General features: G+C 54.5%; 2 protein-coding genes across 2 annotated transcripts; one reads left to right on the forward strand and one right to left on the reverse strand.

Moving 5' to 3' along the window:
• Positions 1-1,896: 1,896 nt before the first annotated feature.
• RASL10B (RAS like family 10 member B) lies at positions 1,897-11,602 on the forward strand. Its single transcript, XM_017890996.1, has 3 exons — positions 1,897-3,063; positions 8,501-8,625; positions 9,127-11,602. Exons 1-3 carry the CDS (start codon positions 2,848-2,850, stop codon positions 9,395-9,397), a joined length of 612 nt encoding a protein of 203 aa, XP_017746485.1. The 5' UTR covers positions 1,897-2,847; the 3' UTR covers positions 9,398-11,602.
• Positions 11,603-12,584: 982 nt separating this feature from the next.
• On the reverse strand, positions 12,585-20,826 carry GAS2L2 (growth arrest specific 2 like 2). Its single transcript, XM_017890997.1, has 6 exons — positions 20,420-20,826; positions 18,081-18,322; positions 17,113-17,220; positions 15,889-15,985; positions 15,071-15,323; positions 12,585-14,476 (listed from the first exon to the last, which is right to left on the reverse strand). Exons 1-6 carry the CDS (start codon positions 20,802-20,804, stop codon positions 12,922-12,924), a joined length of 2,640 nt encoding a protein of 879 aa, XP_017746486.1. The 5' UTR covers positions 20,805-20,826; the 3' UTR covers positions 12,585-12,921.
• Between the last annotated feature and the right edge of the window lie 632 nt (positions 20,827-21,458).

Below are 21,458 nucleotides of genomic sequence, written 5' to 3' on the forward strand. Positions count from 1 at the left end.
AGGGGCCTGGGCCCTGCTTCTTGGGACAGCCCCCTCCCTTCCGCACCCAGCCAAGGGTGTTGGATTAATATACTCTTAGATCCAGGACCTCTGCCTGGAAAGAAGGAAGGGGCACTGATCGCTTCTGAGTTGGGGACAGGGCCACACTTGGGCCTGGTGAGTTCCAGGAGACTGGCCCCAGCCTAGGGGCCTCCTGCGCCCCTTCCCTAGCTCCTGGGCAGTGCCCCTTGTGCATTTCCGTGCCACTCCCCAGAAAGGGCCGGTTTCAGGGCAGAGAGTGTGGTGTCCGGGTCAGTCTGCAGGTAGGATGCATCGTGGAAACCTCTGAGCTGCCACACCCAGAGGCCAGGACTCCTCTTGGCGTTCCTTGCCCTCTCTTCCTCCCCTAGGACTCCCCACTCCCCACCTGCCTGTGCTGGTTATGTAATTAACCCAGCTGAGTCTCTCTGCCATGCTGGTGGTGTCCAGGGATGCCTAAGGGGTTTCGGGACCTGGAGGGACACATGGGAAGGAGGGATAGGTACTTCCCCCTAGTTGGGAGCCCATTGTAAGTGTATAAACACCTGTTGGAGAAGGGACACTGCATGGGGCAGGAAGGAGTTTAGGGTCCTAATCTTAGTTAACAACTGACTGGCTATGAGGTCTTCACTTCCCTAAGTCACTGGGTTTGTTTTGGGGTGTGTTTGTTTTTTAAATCTTCAGTATAATGAGAAGAATCTCACACACACACTACATGCATGTGAGCTCATGCAACAGTAGATAGCAGCCCCTCCTGGGATTGCTAGGAGGTGCCATGCTAAATTTGTGGGGAACTTAGATGAATGAAGGACCCCTGCCCATAGCAGTGGTCACTGTTTATTGAACACCTATGCTGGCCTAGGCCCTGGGCTTTACATGCACACATCATAACACTCTGTTAAGTTTCTTGCCCAAGGTCACACTTCAGGTGAATGGCAGAGCTAGGAATCAAGCCCTAGTTGTTCTCACTCCAATTCCTGACCTTTATTTACTATGCTGTGTGCGCACATACCCTGTGGAGTGAGTCCTCTGAACCAGGACAACCTGGGGGACATTCAGCTACGGATTGTGCATATGTGGAAAGGACATGCATCCGCAGAAAAGTATGCACCCATGAGGAAAAGCATGGCCTTGCCAGAATCCAGCGAATCCACCTGCCCTGGACCCAGTTAGCAAGTGCTGATGTCACCCTCCTGGGAATCCAGACAGGAGGTCTCAGGCATGTAACAGCCTCTTTGGTCACTATCACCAACAAAAGAAGAAAGGTTCTTTTTCCTGGCTAAGAGATTTACATGGATTTTCTCAGAAATAGGGGCTGTTTACCTCAATGTACCTATGTGCAGAAGCATGGCTCCAGTTGAGAAGGTGATTTGCCCACTGACATGCAGCAAGGACACACCAGAGCTGAGAGTTATACCCAGGCCCTAAAGTCACTGAAACTGAGCAGGCAAGGAGCTAATGAATTCATATCAAGGCCAACCCCCAGCAGCCCTTTTCTGGGAACCTGCTATGTGCCAGGCCCTCTGGGCTCTAGGGGATGCCAGAGAATGAGACCCAGACCTTGGCCTGTATGCATTCACCGATTAGAAACACTGAACTTGGCCGGGCGCAGTGGATCGTGTCTGTAATCCCAGCACTTTGGGAGGCCAAGGTAGGTAGATCACCTGAGGTCAGGAGTTCGAGGCCAACATGGAGAAACCCCATCTCTACTAAAAATACCAAAATTATCCGGGTGTGGTGGCAGATGCCTGTAATCCCAGCTACTTGGGAGGCTGAGGCAGGAAAATGGCTTGAACCCGGGAGGTGAAGGCTGCAGTGAGCCGAGATCATGCCACTGTACTCCAGCCTGGGTGACAGAGTGAGACTCTGTCTGAAAAAAAAAAAAAAAAAAGAATCACTGAACTTGAAAGTTGGAAGAAGTACTGCAACATCATAGAAAGGAGTAGCTACCCTTCGGGTTGTGACTGGACACACTTCTTACTCCTTCTAAGCTTCTCTCTAAAGTGGGAATAACAGTACCTATCCCTCAGAGATGTCGTACAGACCAAGGATACCCATATGGGCATGCCAGCAGAGTAAGTGCTCAGCAGTGTTGCACCCCAGAGGCGACGTGGTCATCCAGTGCAGAATTCTCAACTAGGGGCATTTGGAAATGGGGGGAGGGGGAGTTTTGGTCATCGTGGTGTCTGGAGGCTGCTGCTGGCAGCTACCTCTTGGGAGCCACGGAAAGCAAATGTCCTGCAATGTGTCGGCAGCCCTGCACAATCGAGTTCTCTCCCCACAAAACGTCAGGAGTGCTGGCACTGAGACACACCTGCCCAGTCCCACCCACTCAGGAGGACACAGACTCAGAGGTGTTGCCGTCTTGTCCCAGGCTCTGTGGGGAAGCTGGGATCAAACCAAGTCCAGTGCCCTTCCCACTCTGCTCTGCAGGCTGTTTTGGTTGGAGTTGGACCTGGAGAAAAGTCAGGTCATAAGTCAAGAAAGATTGGGTCCTACGACTGGAATGCAGGGAAAAATGGAGGAGGGTGGAGAGGGTTTGGATAGGCGGCCACTGGGGTTTTGGGAAAGGGAAGGCATTCCAAGTGGCAGTAAGAGCCTCAGCAAAGTCCCAAACGTGGAAAAGTGCAGGACGTGTCCAGGGATAAGCTGGTGCACTAAGCCCACCTCTTGTCCCCACTGTCCAGGTGGAGGCCGCAGAGGGCCCAGGGCAAGCAGAGGCAGCAATGGTTGGTCCTGACGGTGGCTGAGCCCCCAGCCCCTGGAATATGCAGCCCGGGGGAGCCCCAGACAGCGGCAAGGACAAGGTGGCGGAGTGGGGCGGGAGGCATGGTCTCCACCTACCGGGTGGCCGTGCTGGGGGCGCGAGGTGTGGGCAAGAGTGCCATCGTGCGCCAGTTCTTGTACAACGAGTTCAGCGAGGTCTGCGTGCCCACCACCGCCCGCCGCCTCTACTTGCCTGCTGTCGTCATGAACGGCCACGTGCACGACCTCCAGATCCTTGACTTTCCGCCCATCAGCGCCTTCCCTGTCAATACGCTCCAGGTAGGAGGACCCTGGGGGGCATGGGTTAGTGGGGAAATGGATGGGTAGGGGAGAGGCTGGATTCCAACCTGCTGTAGCTCGGGCCCTATTGCCAGGGCCCCATCACTGAGTTTGGGAGCTCCACACTGCACCTTGGGCCACCCTGCTTAGAGCCATTCCAGGAATTCATTCATTGCTGTACTAGTTTATTCAACAAATATTTGATGACCGTTTAATGTGTGCCAGGCCCTGCAGTGGGCACTGGTGCAGAATGGTGAGCAAACAATTTATGGAATTTGCTTTCAAGAAACTCACAGTCTGGTGAGAAAAGGCTAACAGGCAACTATTACATGGTGTGATAAGTGCTATGATTGGAGGAGCAGGGAGCTGGAGCAGCCCTTAAGGGGGCATCCAGGTCATCCAGATGTGTTGGGGTGGAGTTGGGGGGTCACAGAGGATGATGTCTCAACTAAGTAGGTTTTAGGCAGGTAAGAGGCAGTAGAGAAAAGGGCAGGGAACACAAGGCTGCAGTGAGTATTTGGGGCTGTGCCTACCATAGCCCCACTCCACGTCCTCTGGAGAAGGGACAGCAGCAGAATAGACAGGGCCCTGGAAAAGGTGTATTCTCAGAGACTCTGGAGACCCCAGTCAGCTCTCTTGCCCAAGGCCCTCTTCTCTTAAGTGATGCTCTGCCCCTGACCTCAGGACCTGCCTGCTGGGTACCCTCCCTGCCAGGTTTGGATTTAAATGCCCCCAGGGCCCTCGCTTATTGTGTTCCTTCCCCACTGCCTGCTGGAACCAGGTCCTCTTGCCCTCTCTCAACCTCTGACTTGAGAGGGAGTGGAGAGAAAAAGGAAGCTGAGCTCTAAGACATGTTTGCTCACTGAAGGAAGCCTCTGACCAGAGTGTACAGAGCTTTTCCAGGAAGAACGGGCACAGTGGTAGAGACCCAGAAGGCAGGAGCAAGGCTTGTCCAGGTGTAATGGAGCAAATAAAGCAGTCTCTCAGGCTGTGACCCTGGGCTGGGAGCTGGTGGGCAGCTCAGCACTCAGCACTCTCAAGCAACACCAGGCAGGAGGGCCCTGGCCTAATCTGCCGGAGACACCTGTTTCACCCATCCCAGGCGCCTGGGGTCAGCAGCAAAGATGGAAGCCTGATCCCGCATCTGCCCTGGAAGCAGTGAGGCTGAGCCTATCAGGGCAAACGGTCTGGGCACAGGGCCTTCTAGTTCTCTTCTAAAGGAGACTTTAACAATCACCTGGTTGGACATTCAAATCTTGCTCCAAGCCTAGACACTGAGCTTTGTTTCTTTCATCTTGCCCCCTTTACCCTGATTCCTACCCCACTCTCTATAACCATTCTTATCGAATTTTTTCTTTTAAAATATATTTATTTATTTATTTTTGAGATGGAGTCTCCCACTGTCGCCCAGGCTGGAGTGCAGTGACATGATCTCGGCTCACTGCAATCTTTGCCTCCTGGGTTCAAGCGATTCTCCTGCATCAGCCTCCTGAGTAGCTGGATTACAGGCACCTGCCACCACGCCCAGCTAATTTTTGTATATTTAGTAGAGACGGGGTTTCACCATGTTGGCCAGGCTGGTCTCGAACTCCTGACCTCAAGTGATCTGCCTGCCTAGGCCTCCCAAAGTGCTGGGATTATAGGCATGAGCCACTGCGCCTGGCCTCTTAACAGATTTTTATCCATATTTTCAGTGTTTCTTTACCCAAGTAAGAAAATGCATTCTTCCCTGCTTCTTACATAAAGAACAAAATGGAGGCCGGGCGCGGTGGCTCACACCTGTAATCCCAGCACTTTGGGAGGCCAGGGCGGGGGGATCATGAGGTCAGGAGATCAAGACCATCCTGGCTAACACGGTGAAACCCCGTCTCTACTAAAAATACAAAAAATTAGCCGGGTGTGGTGGCGGGCGCCTGTAGTCCCAGCTACTCGGGAGGCTGAGGCAGCAGAATGGCATGAACCCAGGAGACGGAGCTTGCAGTGAGCCAGATCGCGCCACTGCACTCCAGCCTGGGTGACAGAGCGAGACGCCGTCTCAAAAAAAAAAGAACAAAACAAAAACAAGAACCATACTGTTCTGTATCTTGATTTTATTTTTAAAATTTTTTGTATAGATAGATCTTGCTGTGTTACCCAAGCTGGTCTCGAACTCCTGGCCTCAAGCAATCCTGCTTTGGCCTCCCAAAGTGTTGGGATTACAAATGTGAGCCACTATGCTTGGCGCTGTACCTCAATTTTTTTTTAACTTGCTATTATAACCTGGAGATTTTTCCAGGCTATTATCTAGAGGACTTGTTTTTTCCTCATGGCCACACCTTACTCCATTGAAGAGCTGTACCATGGAGTCCTTTCTTGTTGGACAAGTGGATGATATCCAGTCTTGTGCTGTTTCAAACAGTGCCAGAATGAATAGCCTTGTAGGTAAGTCATTTTGAACATAAGTAGGTATATCTGTGGGATTAATTCCCAGAAATGGCATTGCTGGAAATAGCATTGCTGGATCACAATGCCTGGAAATGGTATGGTGAGAATCCCTTGAGAAGCTGCACAAACATTCAGGAAGTTCATCTCCCTGGAGCTTCCCTGGGGCCCTGCTCTACATCAGCCCGTTATGCATCCAGTCTGAATCTTTTTCTGTTTCTGAAGCCTGAGGGCAGAGCCAGGTGAGGTGACTCAAGCCTATGATCCCAGCACTTTGGGAAGCTGAGGCGGGCGGATCACTTGAGCTCAGGAGTTCAAGACCAGCCTGGGCAACATGGCAAAACCCCATCTCTACCAAAAATACAAAAAATTAGTCGGGCGTGGTGGTCCATGGTTGTGGTCCCAGCTGCTTGGGAGGCTGAGGTGGGAGAATCGCCTGAGCCTGGGAGGTTGAGGCTGCAGTGAGCTGAGATAGTGCCACTGCACTCCAACTTGGGCGACAGAGTGAGTCCCTATCTCAAAAAAAAAAAAAGCGTGACTGTAACTGGAGTTTTGAGGGGAGGTTATTTCCAGATTACCCTCTATAGCAGGGGTGTATGCTGTGCTCCTGTGAGCAATGTATATGACAGCCCGTTTTCCTGCAGTCTTGCCGTCAGAGTATATTGTCAGACTTTTGACAATATATTTGACAATCTGAGAGATGACATGTGATATTCTCCTTGTAGTCTCCATTTGCATCTCTGATCATGAGAGAAATGGAGCATCTTTTCATAGGTTTAAGGGCCTTTGTGTTTCTTTTTTTCAAGAACTATTGATGTCCTTTGCCCATTTTTCTATTGGGTTGTTGGCTTTTTTCTTCTTGACTGACTCTGAGTTTTGGACTCTAGAATAGCCAAGATTTCACTCAAGGAGCCCAGTAAGGGACTTTCAGCAGAGAAATGCTGTGAAAAAGGGATCCTCGAGGTGCCAAAGATTAAGTATAAAACCTAAGAATCCTGATGGCCACCAACTGAAAATAAGATAATACATTCTTCTCCAATGCCAGATGAGATAGAGCCCAGGAGAGCAGTATTTCCTGGATGTGAGCCTCAGTGTCTTCTGCAGCCCCTTCTATCAGAGGAGGAAGCTGAGATTATCAGGTGCTTGCAAACCACCAAAGGAATTATCAGCAAATGCATGGTTGAGATGCAGGTGACTGAACCTCTCTCAGACTGCATGTCCCTGAAACTGGACTCCCTTTCCATTGCTCCTTCTCTGTTTTGACACAGCCCCAAGATGGCCTTTTACAGTTTGGAAACCTGCTTCCTCCCTTCAATCAAGGGGGAAGGGACAAGCTAACCAGTCAGGGGCCTTCCTCCTCTCTCTTTTAAGAACCCCCAGAGAGGAGTGGGTGGGAGGAAGCCAGGAGGTCCCCTCAAGGAGGCAACATGTTGGGGGAGAGGTGGGCCTGTCACCCTCAAAAGCTGGCAGCTGCTCCCTCTCCCCAGCAGAGAGATTGAAGAGACTGGGAGCCTCTCATCCCTCCCACTTCTCATTGATCTCCACTCGTCTTGGGAGATCAGAGGAGCATCTGTATGCACAGGTTCCAGGCTCCTGGAGATCACTGTGTCTAGCAGAATGCAGTCTTCCCTGGCCTAAGAAACCAGTTCAGTTTCCTATGGTTTTAGGTTTGTCCTCAGCATCCTCCTGCTGCACCAAAAATTTAAACCTCAGCACAAAGAAAAGATGCCACATCATTTCCCTAGGGAAATCCACTGCAGCATCTTCTAAGCCTTTGAGTTGGGAAGTGCTGTTCCGAAGTTGGACTTAACTCTGCACTACTGCCACCAAAGTCATTTCCTTTTGATCCTTCTTGGAAGTGGAGAACTGTAGTCCTCCTTTGTGCGTGGCCCCTGCCCCACTTGACTCAGATGCTGGGACAGGAGACATACCTCCATCTTCTTCTAGTCTTTTGCCTGAGCTTTGGTGGGAGAAGACTGGTTTCCTTTGTCCTTGGAGGCCTCTGTCCCCCCAACTTTAGGGACCCACTTCTTTCCACACACTGGCTGCCTGAAACCGCTCTTGCAGTTGCAACTACTGGCACGTTGACTAATGAATCTCTTAAGGAAACTTCTCTTTAGTGTACTTGGCCTTTCTAGGAGTCTCTTCATCTTGAGCCATAACCTGCAATCCCTTGAGAAGCTGCACAAACATTCAGGAAGTTCATCTCCCTGGAGCTTCCCTGGGGCCCTGCTCTACATCAGCCCGTTATGCATCCAGTCTGAATCTTTTTCTGTTTCTGAAGCCTGAGGGCAGAGATGAGCATACAGAAGGGACACATCAGGTCGCAGTCTAAGGGCAGTGGCAGAGGCAGGAGTTGCATTGATCCCAGCTTGGGCTATGGAGAGCTCACCAGCCCAGGTAGTGCCATTAAGGAGCACCTGCTTTGACACTCAGAGAGGAAGAGGGAGTATATAAAAATGAGGACAGCCTGGCTGTGGCCCTCTCAGGAGCTCACAGCAGAAGTGGGGGAACTGGAGATGGAACAGCTCTAATGAAAGTGTAATCGAAGGATTGTTAGAACACAGGAGATGAAGGGAGTAGTCCCCTGCTTGCAGGAAGGATGGGAAATAAGGAAGCTTCTTGGAGGCAGTGGCACTTCAGCTTGAGCCTTGGAAGATAGAATTTTAACAGGTCCAACACCCAGCTCAGAGCTGGACTCTTAGAGGTACTTAATAAATGTAATTGTTGAAAAAAGACCTGGATGGATGGATGAGGGGACAAAATGGAGCAAGGCAGAACTAAGTTCCAGATGTGCACAAAGGTCAAACAATGTGACCTGCTCCATCCTGGCTTGGGAATGGGGAGGCTACAGCTCCTCCATTCTCCCTGGGCCTGGTCTGCTGGGGATGAGCAGGTATGGAAGGCTTCAGGTGCAGTGGCAGGTGAGAGCACTGCCCCTCTGATGGGAGATGTCTGGGGGCTAGGGGAGCCCTCATGGCTGCTCTGACCCTGGTACTGGCTGGGGATATTGCAGGAGTGGGCAGACGCCTGCTGCAGGGGACTCCGGAGCGTCCACGCCTACATCCTGGTCTACGACATCTGCTGCTTTGACAGCTTTGAGTACGTCAAGACCATCCGCCAGCAGATCCTGGAGACGAGGTGAGAGGCTGGAACACAGTCCATTGCCACCTCTGTGGATGACCCAGTGCTAGCCAGTCCCTGTGAAAAGGGGACAGTATAGGGACAGAGCCAGAGGTATATGTGTTCTAAGATTCCCACACATGCACTCAAACATGCATACATTGTGCTGTCCCCATTTCTGTTAACTCATGTTGGGACCCTGGCTGTGGGGGTGGCTAGAGTAGTGCAGTAGTTAAGAACTGGGACTTCTGGAACAAGACTTCCAGGGCCACTCAGCTGCATGACTTGAAGCCAGTAAACATTTAAGCCTATGTCCTCATCTGTAAAATGGGGATAACAGTAGAACCCATCTTTTAGATCAGTTGTGCTGATCAGAGACTATAACACCTCCAGGGCTTAGGGCTGCGCCTGGAGCAGAACATACGGTGGTGGTAGTATTGGCCAGGCACAGCCTGCCCTGCTGGGAGTACAGCGGTTGTGAGACTGACAGAGTTCTGAGCTTCCTGCCTCGCCCCACAGGGTGATCGGCACCTCAGAGACGCCCATCATCATCGTGGGCAACAAGCGGGACCTGCAGCGCGGACGCGTGATCCCGCGCTGGAACGTGTCGCACCTGGTGCGCAAGACGTGGAAGTGCGGCTACGTGGAATGCTCGGCCAAGTACAACTGGCACATCCTGCTGCTCTTTAGCGAGCTGCTCAAGAGCGTCGGCTGCGCCCGGTGCAAGCACGTGCACGCTGCCCTGCGCTTCCAGGGCGCGCTGCGCCGAAACCGCTGCGCCATCATGTGACACCTGCGCGCCCCGCGGGCTGCACCGGCACTGGCCGGGCGGAGGGTGGGGCTGTACTGCGGGGCTGGGGCGGGGAGCGGGCGGGAAATGGAACTGTGACGGTCCCGGCCTGAGGCCCCTGCAGCCATGCATCTCCCAGTGAGAAGCAAAGCGCGAGAGGGAGCCCCCAGTAACTGCTCAGCCCTGCCCCTTGCCCCCGTGGCTTCCTGGGACAGCCGCCTTCAGTGCTGTATTTAGTGCAGTTCCCGGCCTGACCCGCGGGGTGCCACAGCCTTTTGGGATGGGGGTGAGCGTGCAATGGAGGGTAAGGGTGGCAAGGTGCCGCCTTGGCCGGGCCCCCACCTGTCTTTTCCAGAATGTGTCTGTCTTTGCCGGGTGTCTTCCTTTCCCGTGTCCGCCCACCCAAGCGTCTGTTGGTCCTTACCTGTCTCACCCACCCTCCAGTCCCCCCTAGCTCCGCTCACAGGGCTCTCATTTCGTCCATCTCCTTGTCGCAGATCCTGGCAGCTTCTTTGTGAGGCCAGGCCTTCTGACTGTCAGCACCACCGGCACAGGGCAGAGATGCGGGTGGCCTAAGGACCACCATCAAGGGGTCCGGGGGCTGAGGTCCCAGATCAGTGAGGGGAGAAGGTTGAGCTCTCCGGCTTCCAGGGAGACCTCCCCGCCCAGCAGCCCCCAGAGACACAACAACCTACCTTCCAGCCTTAACTCGATGGTCCGTCCCTGCCAGGTGCCCCTCACTCTTCCTGACCCCAAAGCCAGATCACCCCCTGGGTTAAAAAAAATTTTTTTTTTTGGACAGAGTGTGGAAAGGGAATCCCCCAAAGGATAGCTTCTTTTCCATGATGCCAGGTTCCAGTCTTCTATTACCTCCTGCATACTGCAATCTGGTCTGTCAGACTGGGGAATGTTAGGTTCTGGGGTCTAGTCGTGGGCAGGATGGTGCCCAGAAGGGGGTCAGGTTGTCCCAGTGAAGATTCTGTTACCCCGTCTCAACCCCATCTGACTACCCCAGACTCTGCCTGCCTCAGATCTCAGACTACCCTGATTAATCTGGGGAAGAACAGAGCCAGGGAAGGAATGGTGGGGACCCCTGTGCTTGGGGGAGACACACCTGCATCTTCGCCCCGCCCCAGATGGAGGCCCTCAGGATCTGACACCCTCTTGTCCCAACACCAGTCAGCCCTATGCCCTAACTCACTCCGCCCCATTTTCTCCGGCTGCCTGGCCGGGTTTCTACCTCTCGTCACCGGAGCTGATCACTGTCAGTTTTGTACCGATTTAGAAATAACAATAATAATGAAGATTCTAGGAATGGCATAAGGGATTGATGCGGGAATTGGAGGGAGGGAGAAGTGGTGCCCTGTCCCCTGCCCCCTGACCAAAGAAAGCTGTCCTTGAGGCTGAGCACTCAACCCTGGCCTGGTGGGAGGACAGCAGGGTCCCTTGTTATAAGAGGGGCAGAGAGGACAACTCCACTTTGGCCAACTTAGCCAAGGCTACAGCATATAGACTAGGAAATCAGGTAGCCCAGAGTGGTGATGGCGTGGAGTCTGGGGGAAGGGTCATGGGTGGGGAATTTATCACCAACGTCCATTGTAGGGGGAATCTATGATTCTCCTTCCCCGGCTGATTCCCACTCTGTCCACCAAGTGGGGGTAGCACAGCCCCACAGCAACCGCCTTGACCTTGGGCAGTCTAGTATTCCTGCGTTCCAGTCCCTGCTGTGCTGCAGGACTTCGGGCAAGTGACCTGCCCTCTGTGAGCCTCCCTCTGACACAGAGGAGGTGGCTCCCCTTCCCCACACCTTAGCATGGCTGGGAGGGTAACAAAGAGGGCCTGCCCCTTAGTCTCCTGCACCCCTGCCTCCTGGTTCACCAGAGGGAGGGGATGAGGGATGGCAGCACCTCACAGGCCCCATCACCCCCAACTCTGAGGCACCTGAGGTGGGGGGAGGGGCCCAGGCCTCTGGCTGCTCCCCTGTGGGAGCCATTGGAATGTATCCCCTGACAGGCCCCCTCCCGCCTCCACTTCAACCCAGGTCTTGGATTTCAGGTCCCTCCACCCCCATTCTGAGTCCTGTCCTTACCCTCCCACCCCCTCACAGGGTTTCCCACCACAGGGTCTGGAAGTGTGTGTGACGCCCATTGAGCTGTTATCCGAAGTCAGATTAAAAATCAGGGAGTGTTTTCCCTCGTTTCTGTACCAAGGTGTTGGCTCCATTCCTCATGGTAGGAGGGGAGGGATCCCCACAGGGGTTGCCTGCTGAGCTCCGTGTGGAAGGAGGGTGAAGGTGGTGAGGTGGCCCCCAGTCCCAAAGCCCAGGTCAATAGGGAGACCACCGGTGAAGAGTTCGGGACGTATCACCTTTCCACCTAACCCCAAACCTCCAACTAATTCAAACCATTCAGAAGGGAAGCAGAACTTCTCCCCTGCCAGTCTGGAAAATTTCCATAATGGGACTGAATCCCAGCTTCTCTGTCTGCGTCTCGTCCTTCCCACTCAAGGCTGAGACTTTGCAGCCTCTCAGTCATAACTTCTTGGATGTAGATGTGTTAGGAACACTTTCAGCCACCCATCTTGTCCCTGAGTGATCTCAGGACCCAAACTCCAGAGCAAAGCTTTGAAGTCTTGGGCAAGGGTGCCTTCCAGGAGCGTGTGTGTTGAGGGCAGGACGTCTCTGTCCGTGGTGCTGACCCACCAGCCACTTCCAGGAAAGATGGGGCTGCCTGTAAAGATTGGCTGAGCCTCAAAAGAGGAAGCCTCTCTCAACACCAACTCCTTCCTCCTAGTCCCCATCTCCTCCAGTGGTGTAACATCTGAAGCTATACCTCCCCGCACCACCACAGTCCTAGAGTGAGGGGCTCAAGAAGCTGGGGGGTAGGGGGAGTTGGGCTCAGTTGTTCACATCTTTAATCCCAGTGCTTTGGGAAGCCAAGGCAGGAGGATCGCTTGAGGTCAGCCTGGACAACATAGTAAGGCCCCATCTCTAAAAAATAAAAATAAAATTAGCCAGGTGTCATGGCACCTACCTGTAGTCCCAGCTACTTGGGAAACTGAGGTGAGAGGATCACTTGAAGCCTGGGAGTTCGAGGCTGTAGTGAACCATGATAGTGCCACTGCACTCCAGCCTGGGTGACAGCAAGACTCTGTTTCTAAACTTAAAAAAAAAGAAGCTGGGGCTCAAGGTAGAATCACATGTGTTTAATAACTTATGGGAGTTATGGAAACAGGTGGGCATGGCCAGGGGCCAGAGGCCAGGAGTGTGGGGAGATGTTCTGAGGGAGAGTCATGAGATATAGGATGGTCTCACTACCCCGGCCTACCTCTGGAGTTGGAGTGAGAGCAGTGGGTTGCCCCTTTGCTCAGATGAGCAGATGGAGTCTATATTTGTCTTCTGACCCACTCCTGCCCAAGGCCCTTTGTGGAGATGAGAGAACGTCCCTTCTGTTCCCACAGCTGCGAATCCAGTGTATACATGGCCATTCTTTTTGCTTCCCTCCTCGCTCACACGTTCATGTGCCTCAGACCCAGGACTCCTCCTCAGGTGGAAGTGGAGCTTGATCAAGCCCGTGAGGTGGCAGGTCCTCTGGAGTCTGGGGCCTGCTGTCCAATGGAGCGGCTGGCTCTTTCTCCTTTCCTTCCTCCTCCTGCTCACCTGCTGAAGCTCCATCCACCCGGGATGCCTCCCTTCCCTTGCTGCCCAGCACAGTTCTCAACAGTCTGTCCCTGCGGGGCGGCCTGGCTGGACCCAGGCAGACATAGGCCAGTGGCTTAGGGATTCGTGAAGGCTGCTTCTCAGGCCTGTGATCTCTTCGGGGCCGGATCCTGGGTCTCAGCTTCAGCTTGTAGATGGACGGGACCCTCTTGGGCTTCCGGAGAGTTCTCCTGCCCTTACTCAGACATGCCTTGACTTTGTCAGAGTTGGGGTCCAAGGGCGAAGGTGTGGGGGCCTCTGGGCTGGCAGACGCAGTAGGGGCCAAGCAGTCCTGCCCTTCCTGAAGTGGGACCTTCCTCATGTGGCTGCCCTTGGCACTCAGGCTTGCCTTTGTCCTGGGCCCACTCTGTATGGCTCCCAACTTCCCTTTGAGGCTTCCCGGTCCTGGGGTAGCAGCTGGCTTAGGGGAGCCAGTCGGGGCTGCCTTCCAGTCTTCCAGGTCCACTTTAAGGAGGGGTGGGGGGCCCTGAGCCAGTTCTTGGATGACTTTGTCATAAGGACCCCCAGGCTCAGGCCACCGCCCACCCAGGCTGGGGACATAGACCCCACTGCGAGGGATGACCCCAGACCTTGTGCCCTGCAGACAGGCACTCCCAACTTCTAGCAGCTTCATGTTGCCCAAAATCTCCTCTTCAAGGTTACAGTAGATGGCTTGCTCCTTGTTCCTGCCCAGGGGCAGAGGTGTGTACCGCCCCTCCTGCTCCTGTGGGCCCAGGTCCCGGGACTCTTTGGCCTCTGCCATGAGCTGGATGTCTAACTGCTGGTCCTCCTGCCTCACTTTCACAGAGCAGTCCCCATGCGTGGACCCAGCCAGGTCTGCAGTGACGGCCCTTAGTGGGATGGGGTCTCTCCCAAGTTCTGTCCTGGGACTTCTACTTGTAGCACCAGGAAAGTTCCTTCCTGGTGTCGGGGGGCGAGCAGAGGGCAGCCGGATGGGCATCTTGGTTAGGCCTTGGACAGGGGTTGGAGAACAGACAGACTCTGGCTCCCTGAACTGGAAGAACGCACCCTTGGCCTTATCCTGGAGTGGCAGCCTGAGGCCCAGTTGCTCGGCTGGGCTACAGGAACAAGGCAGGGGAGATAGTCCTCTTGCTGATATCCCTTTGGTGGTGGCCTCAGTGTCTCGGAGTCTTTGTGGGGTGGGGTTCCGGGCAGCAGTTCCCTGGCTGTCTGTTTTTTCATGAACCCAAGATGTGGGAATCCTTCCCCTGGGGAGTTCAGCAGGGTCTCTATCCTCCCTCTTTCCTGACGAGGTACACTGTGGGCCTCGGTCCTTTTGGGAAGACGAGGACTGGGGACTGGGTGGGCTGTCCCCAGCTGTCGGCTGCCTCCAAGATGGGGTGAGAGACCTCTCCTGGCACCTGAAAGGGAGAATCACAAGGCTGCAAAGGGAGACTCATCAGGCCGGCAGGGTCATCTAGTGTGGTCCCTGGCTCTGGGAAGTGACGGTCTTTCCTCAGTGAGAACACCCAGGGAGCTCGACTTCACGCTGAATGAAACCTGTGCTCCCTCTCCTCCCTGACTGCCTTGAAATCCTCCTTATGACAGTCACTGCCTAAGTCTATTCGCCCTTGTTCCCTGTGTAGCAGATAGAAGGAAGCCTGATCCTGGCCTGAGGTGACTTCAGATCCTTCGAGGGATGGCCCCAGACCAGTTGCAGGGCAGTGGAGAGACGGAGGGGAGTGTATGGGTTGTCTTAGTCTGTGCTCTACCGTGAAATGGTAGGAAACCTTGAGTAAGTCTGTTCCATTTCTGAGCCTCATCTGTGAAATGGGAAGGCATATGAAGTAACCACGTTATCCCAAAGGTACTGGGTGTGCTTCTGGTTCCAAACACCTGTGGTCTCGGGATAGAGTCACTGCTGGGGATCTGCTCCTCTTATCTTGGAGTGTGGTGGCCTCTGAGAATGTGCACTCCAAAAGAAAAAGAGCCCCTTCCCTATCTCTTCCCCATACCTCAGGAATGGTGCCATCTCTCTGGAGGCCCCCGTCCCTGCTCCTCGTTCCCTGCGGGGTCTGGGGGAGGATGGGGTGGGGGGCCTCAGCCTTCCGCCTGAAGAGGCATATGTCTTCCAGTCCACGGGGGGTGGTGGGCTCTGTGAGCGGCTGATGGTCATCGTAGGCTGGGTCTGTGAGGGTCCATCTTGCACCCTTACTTCATGTTGCACTGGTGGGGCCGGGGGCTTCAGGAAGTTGCCTGGCTTGTGTGCTACCAACAGTGCCCCGGAGAAAGGAGAGGAGAGAAGAGTTCAGTTCCTGCTGATGGGGCCCATTGTTCCTCCCCCAGTGGTCCCATGCCCCAACCCCACACTAAAACAGTGGGACCTACAGTGGCAACACCAGAGTTTCTTTACAGGAGGGGCTTGGGGACCCAGCTGGGGGATTTGTTTAAAGCTATGTTTGTAGTGCAGGTACACAACTTTCCCTTAGAGCATGTGCTTATTTGGAGTGGCTGGAGGCATTGATGGAGATTATGGAAGAACTAAAGACCTTCCAAGTCACACTTGGTACCAACACTGTGGATCCCAGAGCCAGACCTAAGCTCTGCCAAAATGCACCCTGGCCAAATGCTGCTTCTGCGTGTGTTGCACACCATCTTGTGGTGACATTTAGTACTGTACTGTGCCCAACTACTGCCCTCCTTCCTCCAGCCTCCCCACATACCTCTTACACCTGGAGATCAGACATACCTCCCACCTCTGCCTCCAGCCTCCCAACCCAGAGTTACGCCTTTCCAACCAACCCCACAGGGAGAGGACTCTCAGGGGACTCACAGAGGGATGTGCAGCGGCAGGGGTCATGTTTGTCCAGATAATGGCCCAGCGTGTCCCAGCCGCCCCCTACACGTACCATCACATTGTTCCGGAGGATCTGAGGGGGCAAGGGTGAGGTTGAGGGCAGGGTGGAGGGCAGCCTCTCTTCCTGGACCAGCTTGCGGGCTTCTGGCACCCACTCAGGGATGCTCTCATCCATGTACTCATCCACACATAGATGTATGTGTGTGCCGTAAAAAGGCAGCCCGAATCTCCTCCTCCGTGACTGGCATCAGATAACACATGCAGTCAAGGGTAGGGGCCAGGCTGAAAGCTGTCCCACAACTGGACAAGGGATCCCAAAAGCATTGTAGAGGCTGCCCCCAGAGCGCTCCTTTCGCTGTAAACACTTTTGCATCTGCACATGCCTGTGTCCAAAATGGGGCCCTAATGCCACTGGCTTTGCCTCTGTGGCCTGTGTGGGAGAGCCCATGGGAGTCCTGATCCCATTCCACCCTCAGGCAAGTCACATGTCTCTTCAAGCTTCAGCTTCCTGTCTTGGAAAGTGGGGCCACAAGTTCTTGCCCCTATCTGCATCACAGGGCTGTTGCCTCAGGTCTAGGGGAGGGCCCAGAAAGCTGGCTCTGCTCCCAGGTGTGGCCTGTGCCCCAGGAAAGGGCTGGGCCATGACCCGAGCTGCTAGCCACTCCGTGGGTACAGATCGTTTCTGGTGAGGCCAGGTATTGGGGTGGGAGGCACATTTCAGACCTGTGCTGCTACTCACTCTGCTGAATGTACCCCCAGGCAAGTGGTGGGGGTGGAATTATGGGGTCCGTGTGGCTGGGGCCACACACTGAAACCAAACTTGGGGTTCTCAAGCCGCTTCCTCTAATCAAGCCTGTGGGTGGAGTGGAATGGAAAAGTGTGAGCACCCTTCTCCATACCCCACTCTGCCTGAGAACACGCTCTAGACTAGGCTATGGTGGAGGAGAGGGAGGGTGGTGGCTCTGGCTGCCCTGATGGGAGGAAGAGATAGTCTTGTCACCTTTGCCAGGGATCTCCTGGAATTCTCCCAGGGAGAGAAGGAGAGCTCCAAGGCCTGATGGCTTGGGGTGAATGATGACTTACTGTCATTGTCCTTAACCCTGGGCAAAGTCCCATATTCTGGGGGACTTACTGTCATTGTCCCAAGCCTGGGCAAGGAAACCCTATTCTGGGGGTCCCTTGACCCCAGCCTGGACTTACCCGGATGAAGATGAGGGTGTTGGAGTCGCCCACACGGTACTTCCCCTCAGACACTTTGACCATGGAGAACTGCACTGGGCACGTGCAGTGGCTCACAAGGTTCTGCACCTGCGGGCGGGTGGTGAACTCAGCCCTCTCTTTTCCCCACTCTGGGTCAAAATGGGGGGCCTACCTGCCCCCACAGTCACCCCTGAGGTTTCTGCTGAGGTCAGGGCTGGGGGCTGAGAAGCAAGGAGGGAGTAGATAGGGCTGTAAATGACCCAGTGAGAACGAGACCTGGGTGGTCACCCATGGACCTACCTACCATGAGGTCCAGAGCCCTCATGGGTCAGCTGCTGGAAGCAGCGCAGTGTCACGGGGGGACTGTGGGATCTGACAGGCTCGGGTCAGTGCCCTGCATCCACCGCATCATAGGCTTTTAATTAAGAAACCTGCCTGAGCTCCACTTTCCCCAGGGGTTAACCACACAGAACTAACTGCTGTGAAGCGACCCTCTGTGCAGACCCTGTTCCAAGCACTTTGTATGTGCTGGTTCGTTTAAATGATGGTAAGTGCTGTTACTGTCCTCATGCTGCAGATAAGGGAAGCCAGATACAGAGAGGTTAAATAATTTGCCCAAAGTCACGCAAGCTGCAAAGCAGTGGAACTAAGACTTGAACCAACGTGTCTCAGAGAGTGCCACCGTTGATGGTTCTTCAAAACTGTCGCAGCAGGGGTTAAATGAGAGGTTCATCCAGTGCTGGGCTGGTAAGAACGCTTGAGAAATGACATGGCCATTAATTACTATGGGTGGTTAGGGTTGAGGCTCAGAGTGGAACCGTGCCTTAAAGCCACACAGTGAATTCGTGTCAGGGTGGACAGTGGAGCTCAAGAAGCGGGTGGATTAGAGGGGACTGGAGTGGGATTGGGAAGAGGAGCACGAAGGACAAAGGGAAGGGGGCCCTGAGGGCGTGTGCAGAGCCCCTCACCATCTGGTCCAGGTTCCGGAAGTGGCAGGGCTGGCGCCTGGGGGGCGCTGGCGGCAAGGGATCGGGCGGGGGCAGGGCCAGCTCCCTCCGCACCTCCTCCTCGATCTCCTCCTCCAGCTGCACGAGGGTGGGCGCCGCAACGCCAAAGCGCCACGCCCGGCGGCCCAGCTCCAGCAAACACAGCACCACGTTCTTCACGTTCTTGCGCTGCACCAAGTCTTCCGTCTCGAACATCAGCACCTCTGGAGTGGAGGCGGGGAGAAAAGGGCAGAAGCAGCGTAAGCCCCCAGAGGACCTGAGCCTCCGGGCAGGGGCAAGCAGGGAGGAAAGCCCTGGGGTCATCCCCGGTCTAGGGCAGCAAGGATCCTGACATGTCACATGGGGAGTGGTTTGGGTCTCAGAATCTTGGGGTCAAGTCAGCCCCCTAGGAGGGGTCTGGGCAGAATTGCTCAGGTGCTGGGTACAGACACGCGGCCCATCTCACAGGACAGGCTGCGGGTGGGAAGAGGTGACAGCAAAGCAAAGGCACCTGGAGACTGGCTGAGAGTGTGAGTGAGAGAAGGATGAGCTCCACCTTCCCCTCTCCCCACTTAGTTTGCCTGGGTGGGTCCAGGAGCAGGAAGTGGTTTGTTCCACTTTCCACCCAGGCCTCTCCCCTCCAATCTCAGCCAGGCATCTCAAACTCAGCTCCCACCCAGGCCCAACCAGGCATGCTGAGGACATGCTCTGGAGCCAACCACTAAGGCTGGAGTCCTGACTCACTACCAACCGCAAGACCTTGAGCTAGACCCTGAGCCTCAGTTTCCTCTTCTGTAAAATGAGGATGTAGTCTGTTTCATGGGGTTGTTGTAAAGATTGGATATGCTAACAGTTGTTAACCATTCTCAATGTTCTGCACATGCAAGCATTCCTTATAGCACTAGCTTCTATTAACCTTCCAATTTGCTCCTCAGTGCCCAGCCACCAGCCAGTAGCCCAGGCCTCACCCTTTCCCCAGTCTCACCCCTGCCACCTTTGGCCAGGAGGATGGTGCAACATCCAGTCTTATCCCATTCCTGGTTTCAAGGCCAAGGAGATGAAGGCCAAGGAGATGAACCTCCTCCTGTGTTCTCTCCTCATCCTAGCCCTGTGTCCTCACCACCAGGCTCCCCCATCCACCCCGTCATTCACACACTGTGCTTTTTCTGCACCTTTGCCCCTGTCGTCCCCCCTGCTTAGAATTCCCTTCCTACAAAATTATATTTATTCCTCGAGACTCAGGCCAGCCGGGTGTGGTGGCTCACACCTGTAATCCCAGCACTTTGGGAGGCCAAGGCGGGTGGATCGCTTGAGGTCAGGAGTTTGAGACCAGCCTGGCCAACATAGTGAAACCCCATCTCTACTAAAAATGCAAAAATTAGCCGGGCGTGGTGGTGGGCGCCTGTAATCCCAGCTACTCAGGAGACTGAGGCACAAGTAATCGCTTGAACCCAGGAGGTGGAGGTTGCAGTAAGCCAAGATCATGCCACTGTACTCCAGCCTGCGTGATAGAGTGAGATTCAGTCTCAAAAACAAAACAAACAAAAAAACACTCAGGCCAAATCTCCTTCCTTTATGAGGCAACCTTTCTCGGCCCCATTCCACCTAATCAGGCTGCTATTTCCTCCCGTGGCTCCCAGCACTACACCTCTACTTCAGGCCTTTAATTTACATATCTATCCCTTTGCCTCTCTCTCTCTCTCTCTCTCTGTCTTTTTTTTTTTTTTTTTTTTGAGACAGACTCTCCCTCTGTCACCCAGGTTGGAGTGCAGTGGCGCCATCTGAGCTCACTGCAACCTCTGCCTCCTGGGTTCAGGCAATTCTCCTATCTCAGCCTGCCACCATGCCCAGCTAATTTTTGTATTTTTAGTAGAGACAGGGTTTTGCCATGTTAGGCCAGGCTGGTCTTGAACTCCTGATCTCAGGCGATCCACCCATCTCAGCCTCCGAAGGTGTTGGGATTACAGGCGTGAGCCACCGCACCTGGCCTTCTGCCTCTCTTGCTAGACCATGAATTCACTGGGCGCTGGGTCTCTTTCCTCTGTGTCCTTGGTGCCCAGCAAAGTGCTCAGCACAGAAGAGGTGCTTGATACATGCTTACTGAAGTAATCATCAACATTTGTCAATCATCAACATATTTATTTATTGAGGATTTACTATGAAGTGGGGAAATTGAGGCATGAAAAAAAGAGGTGGTTCAAGGCAAATCTAGAATGAGGACCCAGGCTTCTGCCCCCCAGACCTAGCCTGTGCATTTTAGAAAAGATGAATACCCCCCAAGATGAGCATCTGGGATGGGGAAGGGGGTGCAGCGTGGTTACCTTGGATACCCATCTCCTTTCGACACCACTGGATGAAGTTGGAGACATTGTCCCTGGCCTGGAAGGTACCTGGCTGGGCGGCCTCATTGCAGGAGACCCCGACCCGGGGCATGGGAATCTTCTGGACTCGGGCAGGTGCCTCAGCCAGGAAGGCCAGGGCAGCGTCAGTGACAGCGTTGGCATGCCGGCACAGCACCAGGCCCGTCTCCAGCACCTGCAGGAAGTTGGTCGAGTCGATGTCCAGCCCATAGAGGTCGTGAAGCCATTCAGCCAGGTCTTCCTTCATGGCCTCCAGGTACTGCTCGCTGGACTTGAAAGGCCGGATGCTGCACACAGGTGGCTCTAGGGTCCCGGGCCTCCTCCTGCCTCCCGCAGGCTGGGACATGGCTGGACCCCAGCAGCGGAGGAGGTGGGCACTTCCCCTCTCCCACTGCCACCTCTCTCCTCCCACCACTGCTGGGTTTCGGCTGAGTTCTCCCTGATTCTGAGGTTCCCCTGTACTCGCTGAGAGCCCCTGTACTCGCTGCTACTTGCCACTGGCTTCAGCTGCCAGGCCAGGCCCAGCCCCTGCTCCCCCACATTCCTCAGTCCTTGCCACAGCTTTCCCTGGTGGCCCTGCAGCGACCTTGCTCTCAGGCTGCCCAGTCCACTCAGAGTTCACCCTTCTCAGGCTGGGTGGAGGTGAGGACACTCCTCTCTTTCCCCAGGGCTGGACAGATCAAGCTGGCTGCCTCCTACCCTCTGCTGGCTGCGGCCATGGAGCCTGGGGTGGCTGCCGGCCTCCCCACTCTGCTTTCCTCCCCTCTCCTTGGAGACCGTGGCTGCTACAAACACTCCTTGTTAACCCTTCCCAGCAGGCAAGGACTGCCCTGCAGAAAAACTTTTTAGAAAAGTTAACCAGGCGTGGCCAGGCGTGGTGGCTCACGTCTGTAATCCCAGCACTTTGGGAGGCCGCGGCGGGTGGATCACAAGGTCAAGAGATCGAGACCATCCTGGGTAACACGGTGAAACCCCGTCTCTACTAAAACTACAAAAAAAA

The sequence above is a fragment of the Rhinopithecus bieti genome, unplaced genomic scaffold, assembly GCF_001698545.2.
Source record: "Rhinopithecus bieti isolate Rb0 unplaced genomic scaffold, ASM169854v2 scaffold_20840, whole genome shotgun sequence".
In the NCBI taxonomy this organism is placed as follows: Eukaryota; Metazoa; Chordata; class Mammalia; order Primates; family Cercopithecidae; genus Rhinopithecus; species Rhinopithecus bieti.

Coding starts and splice junctions, on each gene's coding strand:
- GAS2L2 (XM_017890997.1), bottom strand. CDS start 20,804: ATGTCCCAGCCTGCGGGAGGCAGGAGGAGGCCCGGGACCCTAGAGCCA. Junction 17,221..18,080: donor TCCGGAACCTGGACCAGATG/GTGAGGGGCTCT, acceptor ACCCGCCCGCAG/GTGCAGAACCTTGTGAGCCA. Junction 14,477..15,070: donor GAGATGGCACCATTCCTGAG/GTATGGGGAAGA, acceptor TCTCCCTTTCAG/GTGCCAGGAGAGGTCTCTCA.
- RASL10B (XM_017890996.1), top strand. CDS start 2,848: ATGGTCTCCACCTACCGGGTGGCCGTGCTGGGGGCGCGAGGTGTGGGC. Junction 3,064..8,500: donor TCCCTGTCAATACGCTCCAG/GTAGGAGGACCC, acceptor GGGATATTGCAG/GAGTGGGCAGACGCCTGCTG. Junction 8,626..9,126: donor CAGCAGATCCTGGAGACGAG/GTGAGAGGCTGG, acceptor CTCGCCCCACAG/GGTGATCGGCACCTCAGAGA.